This window comes from Triticum urartu, chromosome 3A, assembly GCF_056163025.1.
Source record: "Triticum urartu cultivar PI428250 chromosome 3A, HENAU_Tu73, whole genome shotgun sequence".
NCBI classification, from domain to species: Eukaryota; Viridiplantae; Streptophyta; class Magnoliopsida; order Poales; family Poaceae; genus Triticum; species Triticum urartu.
Genome location: NC_141875.1, coordinates 64,833,883 through 64,841,691, shown reverse-complemented (window position 1 = coordinate 64,841,691; position 7,809 = coordinate 64,833,883). Strand labels below are relative to the sequence as shown.

The following is a 7,809-nucleotide window of genomic DNA, read 5'->3' as shown; positions in this document are numbered from 1 at the left end:
TTTGTGTGTGTCCTGTTGGTGTGCCCTGGAGTGGCTTGGAGTATGTAAGAGCAACTCTATTAGAGTTATCATATCCACTCAGGCCTCTTTTGGTTCAACAAGATGTCATTTGGTTGACACCAAAGGAATTTTTCCATTGAGTGTAGACTCTTTTTTATTTTTCTATGAAATGTGGAGGATAGGAACCAATCCTATGTAGGAATAGGAATCCATTCCTATGAACCAAATGGCTCTAAAGGAAAAAAATCCTATAAGAATCCTATCCTCTAGAATTCCTATGAAATTCCTTTAAACCAAAGGAGACCTCAAACTGCATAATAACTATCATACTGATCACGGAGCACAAAAAATAACAGCTCTCTAGTATCCACCTCTCAAACGCCATATTTGGAGACCGCGGGAGACTCGTTTGGAGCTCACTCCGAACCCAATTGCCAGCAGGGGAGTGAAGTTTTAGCTTCGTCCTCCTCGTGCCACAGGTAGGTTTTGAAGCAGCACAGCCTCCACACACCACCGCGCCGGGGTAGACGTGGCCGTCAACCATTTGGCCATTAACACCATGGCCGCTCATGTGAGCCCACTAGTTTTTACACCTAATTCCATTTTGCATCATCTGTTCGAGTTACAGTTTTACAACTTCAATATGCATCATCTGTTGAAGTTGTCACATTTTTTTAAGATGTAAAAGCATATTTTAGAGATGTAAATTTTTACATCTTCTATTTTACATCTCCAAATTTATGCTCTTACGCCTCCATACATACATACAAAGTAGCTAAGCCAACATGGCATGACCTTGTGCATTATACATGCCCACTTCGTACAAGTTTTACCACAGATTTGACACTGCGGCAGAACGCACATGTTGACCAAGCAGAAGGGGATCATGGTCAAAGCTTATCGCGACACCTCGCGTTGACCAGGCGAAACGAAGGCAGCTCGGAGCTAGCTAGACGACGAGCGTTGCGCGGAGCAGAGCAACCACGTGCGCGCGCGCCGCAGCAGCCTACAGGCTCACTCCGCCGCGGCGGCGCCGTCCTTGCGCCGGCCGAACTTGTGCACGGCGAGGTGGAGCTCCGCGGCGGCCACGAGGAAGTGCACGGCCTGAGCAGGCCGGAGCAGCCCCACCACGCCGCGCAGCGTCTCCAGCCTCAGCGCGTCCGCCATCTCCAGCACGCGCTTCATCGCCTCCGCCTTGGCATCCATCTCCCGCTCCATCCCCTCCGCCGCGTCCACACCTCCTTTTCCGGCGAGCTCCACCATCTTCGTCGTCGCCAACGACTCCTATATGTTCACATTAGTTACCGATCAAAAAAAAGGAGAGGGGGCAGGGGTTGGTAAACGGTTTACCTGCGCGCCGGCGGCGGCCTCCTCGATCTCCCGTTCCCCCCGGATGGTGCGGCGCTGCAGCTGGTCCGCGGCCTGGAGCTGCTCGGCGGAGAGGCCGCCGAGGTCGCCGTCCCCGAGGCTGCCGCCGTCGAGGAAGGCCGGGAGCTTGGCCTCGAGCTGCACGCCGGACTTGGAGTAGAGCAGCTGGATCGCGGCGGTGGGGCGCCAGCCGCCGCACCAGAGGTAGAGGCTCTCGGTGGCGGAGATCCACGAGGGCGCGAACATGGGGAGCACGTCGGCGGAGGCGGCCGCGGACTTGGCGCGGTAGTAGTGCTCGTAGTGGCCGAGGACACGGTCGACGAGGCGCCGGAGGTCAGCGTCGTCGGGCCGCGCCGTGGCCGCGGCGCGGAGCGCGGCCAGGTCACGCGACTGCTCCAAGATCCAGCACTCGAAGAACTTGGCGAAGGACTCGCCGCCGTCGGAGGCCGGGGCTAGGCTCCCGTTGGGATGCTGTGGCCGCGAGGTGGCGGTCATGGTGATCCAAGTGGCTCTCGCTCGCTCTGCGTTTGGTGGAGGTTTCGATGGCTTTGGAGTGAACCGGCGGAGCGATTTTTAAGGCGGCAAAACGGATATAGTACTACGACATTTCATGGATTTATATCTTTGTTCGCATATATTTTTGCCAGGTAAAGACAAAACAAGTACTACGAGTGAGCAGTAGTAGAAATACGGGTGGTACCGGTACCAGTACAGTCCACGGACACGAACAACAAAACCAAAGATCATTATTTTTCTTCCAAGACGGAGGATAACACCAAAGCCTCCGCATGCCATATATTATTATTATTATGAACACAGTACAACGCAGAACCTCACATACATGCACATACACTCATCTCTATGAACGTATGCACACACATCCTACCCCTATTACCTCGGAGATACAGAGCCGACACAATTTGAGATTGACAAAGTCATCACATATGTCGGTGCTAAACCAGCGGATCTCGGACAGGGGGTCCCGAGCTGATGATCTTGGTACACTAGAAGTAAAATGGATACAATTTCACCCAGGTTCGGACCCTCTTGAAGAGGTAAAACTCCACATCCTGCCTGTATTGTATTGTATTGGTTCTGGATGTGGTAAAAAATACAGATGATCTATCTTGAGATTGTATGAATGAGTTCTAACCTCTAAGCCTTCAATGCATGTCTCTACACACCAAACCCCTCGGCTTATATAGGCATCGGGGTATTTAGAGTTTACACATAACCGGTTACAATCTAGGGATAAACATGCTGATAATTCAAATACGTCTTAGAAGTGTACGTCAAGTCTTTGGAGGATTCCATCTTGAGTACGTTGAGGGTCATGGCATATGAGTCCCATTCTTTGGTTGTGGACGGGTCCTCGGCCTGGCCCATGATCGGTGAGCCGACATGGTGTGCACCCCCTAATCTAGGATACCGTCAGTAGTCACAGAACTGGTCGTCAAGCCGAGGACTTGGGCTTCTATCTTCATAACAACTTCAGCCTTGTGGTCTTCAGCTTCGTAGGCGAGTTCCATCCTCCACGTCGGTTTCTAGATCCGAGGTCCTCATTTTGTGCTCGGCTGTCGATGTTCAGGTATAGATCCGAGTGATGACGTACTTCGGATATCCGGGCATCTTTTAACAAGATCCTTTGTGCAAGTAATATATTTTTATTTGGTCCGAGGGCGGAGGGACGAGGTTGATTCCTTGTAAATGAAGTTTTATTCTCCAAGGACTCTCGACGACCTTTGGTCGTTTTTGTGGTCCCATAACTTACCATGACTGTGGGAAGGAGTCATGGTGGGCCCGATGATCCACTTTTAACGAAAATTTTAACTTCTTTTCCTCAATCCGTGCTCCAAACAAGGCATAACACCTGGGGAACACACAAATTTACTATCAGAGACTTGAAAGTCCCATCATGACTTGTCTTATCGTGGTGGGTATAAAGTGTCAGGGGAGGTAATTTTTCCGTTCACCTTGCATGTTGCTTTCCCTGCTGAAAGAACATGCGGTGCCCCCATGTTTGGTTTTCGTAATTGATGACAATCTCTATGGACTAATGGTTGCCTTGAGTTATATTTGAAGGTTTTGTCCATAGGCTTTTCTTGGAGTACATGTGTTGGTTTCAAGGAGAGTTTGTGTCGACCAAGGTGTTATTCAAGGAATTATCCAAAGATTGGTCATGTGAGAGTTGAGCTTATTGCAAGCATGTCTTGAAGAAGAAGATTGTGTGATCATTCATGTCTACCTTCAAGACATCATTCAAATGAAGAGAATTGGAAAGGTTCAAGGATGATCAAGACTAAGTCAAGAGTGAATCAAGTTGATCAACTCACAAAGCGCAGAAGATGTACCGAGAGGGATCAAGTGATCCCATGGTATGGTAAGAATTGTCAATTACGCTTTGTGTACTAACCCATGGTCTTCGTGAGAGTTCTTTGTGGGGTTAGGTTGCGGTGTGCAAGTTCAAGTGGAGCATCACGAAGAGATCAAATGCTTGAAGCTTGCCGTCCTTTGTGGTGATAATGGACTTGTGAAGATGTGCGGAAGAGTGGCTCACCCATAGTGGAGTATGGGGGAGCAATCAACTAGTCTTCATCGAGTCAACACAATCAAGAAAGGTGGTCCAACTTGAGGGAGTCAAGATTGTCATCATCTAGCTCAAGTGGACCATGTGCAAGGCAAATGTTTGCCCTTGATAGGTTTTCTATTTTACCGGTCTCATGATGGTAGTTGGGAGACCGGGTTATAGGATCGACTGCCGTACTATCAAGGCGGGCTCTCGATGAGTAGCTTGATCGTATCGTTCGTAGAGAGCTCAAACCATTGTATCCTTGCATCATCTTTCTTGGTTCTTGTTTGGTTCTCTTTGAGAGTCTTAGAGCTTATGGTCATCTTGATGACAAGCTCGAGTTCATCGAAAACGGAGTTCACATGCATATTCTATGATGTTTTCGATGTTGGAGGTTTTGCCGGTTCTTCTCGGTTGGAGGTTTCACTCCTCTATTTGTTGGCATACCTCCCCTGACTCTTCTTCTATATCCAGTCCCAGTTTTGATGCTACTCGTCGTCTTGTTTCCATCAAGCTTGAGTTTGCTCAATTCGGAGCTCATATGCAGAAGTTTTGGCAGTTCTGGTTTTCTTGAGAGTGGTTTTTGTCTGGTCCCAGCGGTAGTACCGCGTGCCCCAGCGGTAGTACCGCTTGGAGCTCTCAGCCGGTGTACCGCTGCTTCCGGGCGGTGGTACCGCCAACTTGCTCAGCAAAGACTTGGGCGGTTGTTCCGGCCAGGCACCGCCCAAGTACTGGTCAGGCCTCTGTTTTGATGCGGTACTCGGGCGGTGGTGGCCCGGTTGGTCCGGTAGTACCGGTACCACCGGTGTCCGGAGCGGTTCTACCGCTCAGGACTTAGCCGCCTGAGCGCTCAAGGCCATGCGGTTGCACCGGCCCGGTACCGCTGGACTACCGCACTCGGGGGTGACTCCCTTCTGTTCCTATGCGGTGGTTGAGCGGTGGCTGGGCAGTTGGTCCGGTTGTTCTTCTCAACCGGTGCTACCGCCTGGTCGCCCGGTTGTACCGCCTGGTAGGCTTCTGCACGTATACTGTGAGTCCCGGTTGTATCGGGACCAGGAGCGGTAGTACCACTCGTGTGCGGGCTGAGCACATAACGGTTGGATTTCCCCCCTCCTATAAAAGGGGGTCTTCTTCCCCATTGAACCTAACCTTTTGAGCTCGTGTTCTCCCCCCATTGTTGACCTTCTTTGAGCTTGCTAACTCTCAATCCCTCCATGGATTCTTGCTAGTTTTTGAGGGAAAAGAGAGAGGAGATCTAGATCCACATTTCCACCAATCACTTTCTCCTCTATGTGAGGGGAACCCCTTGGATCTAGATCTTGGAGTTCTTGGTGTTCTCCTTCTTGTTCTTCCTCTCATTTTCCTCCCTAGCATTAGTTGCTCCGGTGGGATTTGAGAGAGAAGGACTTGGGCACTCCGTGTGCCCTTGCCATTGCATTTGGTGCATCGGTTTGAGTTCTCCACGGTGATACGTGGAAGTGAAGTTTGAGAAGCTTATTACTCTTGGGTGTTTGGGCACCCTAGAGCTTGTTCCTCTTGGGTGCCTTGGCGCCCTAGACGGTTGGTGTTGTTCGGAGCTCAATCATTGTGGTGTAAAGCTCCGGGCAAGCGTCGGGGTCTCCAATTAGGTTGTGGAGATCGCCCCGAGCAATTTGACGGGTACCGGTGACCGCCCCCAAGGGTTGCCAAAGTGTACGGGTTCGGTGACCGCCCCCAAGGGTTGCCATTTGTACGGGTTCGGTGACCGCCCTCAAGGGTCCCTTAGTGGAATCACGGCATCTTGCATTGTGCAAGGGCGTGAGGAGATTACGGTGGCCCTAGTGGCTTCTTGGGGAGCATTGTGCCTCCACACCGCTCCAAACGGAGATTAGCATCTGCAAGGGTGTGAGCTTCGGGATACATCGTCGTCTCTGCGTGCCTTGGTTATCTCTTACCCGAGCCCCTTTACTCATGCACTTTACTTTGTGATAGCCATATTGTTTCTTGTCATATATCTTGCTATCACAATAGTTGCTTATCTTGATTAGCATAAGTTGTTGGTGCACATAGGTGAGCCTAGTTGTTTTAGGTTTTGTGCTTGACAAATTAACCGCTAGGTTTATTCCGCATTTGTTCAAGCCTAAATCGTAATTATTTTAAAACGCCTATTCACCCCCCCTCTAGGCGACATCCACGATCTTTCAATTGGTAACAGAGCCTCGTCTCTCTTTATAGGGCTTAACCGCCTAGAGAGTAAGGATGTCGACTAGGGGATTAGGATTCTCTGACTCTCTTAGTTTCGATGGCACAAATTTTGATGTTTGGGTAATTCGCATGCTTAATCTCTTTAGGGTCATGGACCCAAATTTAGAGTGAATTGTAGATATGGGTTTTTCTCCTCCAAAGGATCCCCAAAGATTATCTTTAGAGAATGAGAAAAACTCTTATCTCAATGCTCAAGCTTCTAATGTGCTTTTCGATGCTTTGAGCAATGTAGTTATATTTCAACTCATGCCGTTCCGGGATGCTCATGAGTTGTGGACAAAGCTTCAAGATAACTATGGCGTGTCCAAGTTTTGTGGGGATGATTGTTCTCCCTCCACATCCGGCCGTATAGTCTTCTCAACTTCTTCTACTTCACCTACATGTGGATTGCCACAAGGTAATGTTATGGTGAGTAGTGTTGGTCATTGCAATGATGATAGTGTGCTTGTCGTTGATGACTCTTCATCACTATCTTGTTGCAATGCTCCATCTTTGTACTTTAGCACTTCGAGCACTCCAAATGTCTCACATGCTTGTGTTGATAGTTCTTGCATATCATGTAGAAATTGCTTGACTAAATCTCATGATGATATGCTTGCTATGCCTTGTTGCCATGATAAAAATGTATCTATTTCCTCGAGTTGTTGTGATAACAATGTAGAGGAAACCCAACACTCCATGGAACAAGATGTGGGTTTAAATGGTGCTTCAAGGGATCATACATCATCATCTATTGCTTTTTGCCTTATGGCTAAGGCTTCAAAGGTATCTCCTACTTTGAAACCCGATATGTCTCTTGATGATGATGTTGATGCTAATGATGATGAGGATAATGATGAAGAGAATGATAATGTTGCCTCCTTAAAAATTAAGGGGGAAATAGTTTTTAAAGCTCTTCATAAAAATAAAATTGCTCGTTCCAACTTCATGGAAATCATGTCCATTGCCATTGAGGGCAAGAAGTATATTGATGAGTTGGAATCTCGTCTTGAGGAGCATGAGGTCACCATTGATAAAATGGAAGGTTATGAGCGTGATTACGCAAATGAAATTGCGGACCTCTCTCAAGATCTTGAACTTGAACAAACCACCAAGGAATCTCTTGAGGAGACTTTTGCTCTAGAATTATCTAGAGTGAGGGAATCTCGTGATAGAGCTCTTAAGGTGGCCAATGATTTTGAAGCTAAAAATGAGGAGCTTGAAGTTGCACATGCTAAACTCCTTGAGGACTTTGAGCACCTCGAAAATGGCTCAAGGGTCATTAAGAGTGAGCTCATCAAACTCACTGAGTCTCATGCTCAACTTAAAGCTTCATATTCTAAAGAGCTTGCCAAGTTGTCTTCTCCTCTTGTTGCTAATGATGATGCTTGTGCTACTAACTCTATCTCTTGTGAAGCATCCATATTTAAGGAGAATGTTGAGCTAAGGTCTCAACTTGAGTTGCTATCTAGCAATTATGGAATGTTGGAAGAAAATCATGTAAAGTTCACAAGCTCTCATGATGATCTTCTAGTATCCCATAATGTGCTAAAATTAGCTCATGAGGCCATGCTTGCTAAGGTAACATCTAGTGAGCCTCATGTGGATACTAGCACTACTTCTAATCAAAATGCTATATTGCCATGTGC

At 48.1% G+C, this 7,809-nt stretch overlaps 1 protein-coding gene across 1 annotated transcript; it reads right to left on the bottom strand.

Annotated features, from left to right (window-relative positions):
* Positions 1-651: 651 nt before the first annotated feature.
* Positions 652-1,955, bottom strand: LOC125527164 (protein DELAY OF GERMINATION 1-like). The gene is made up of 2 exons (XM_048691726.2): positions 1,351-1,955; positions 652-1,284 (listed from the first exon to the last, which is right to left on the bottom strand). The coding sequence occupies exons 1-2, from the start codon at positions 1,861-1,863 to the stop codon at positions 1,015-1,017; spliced, it is 783 nt and encodes a 260-aa protein (XP_048547683.1). The 5' UTR covers positions 1,864-1,955; the 3' UTR covers positions 652-1,014.
* Between the last annotated feature and the right edge of the window lie 5,854 nt (positions 1,956-7,809).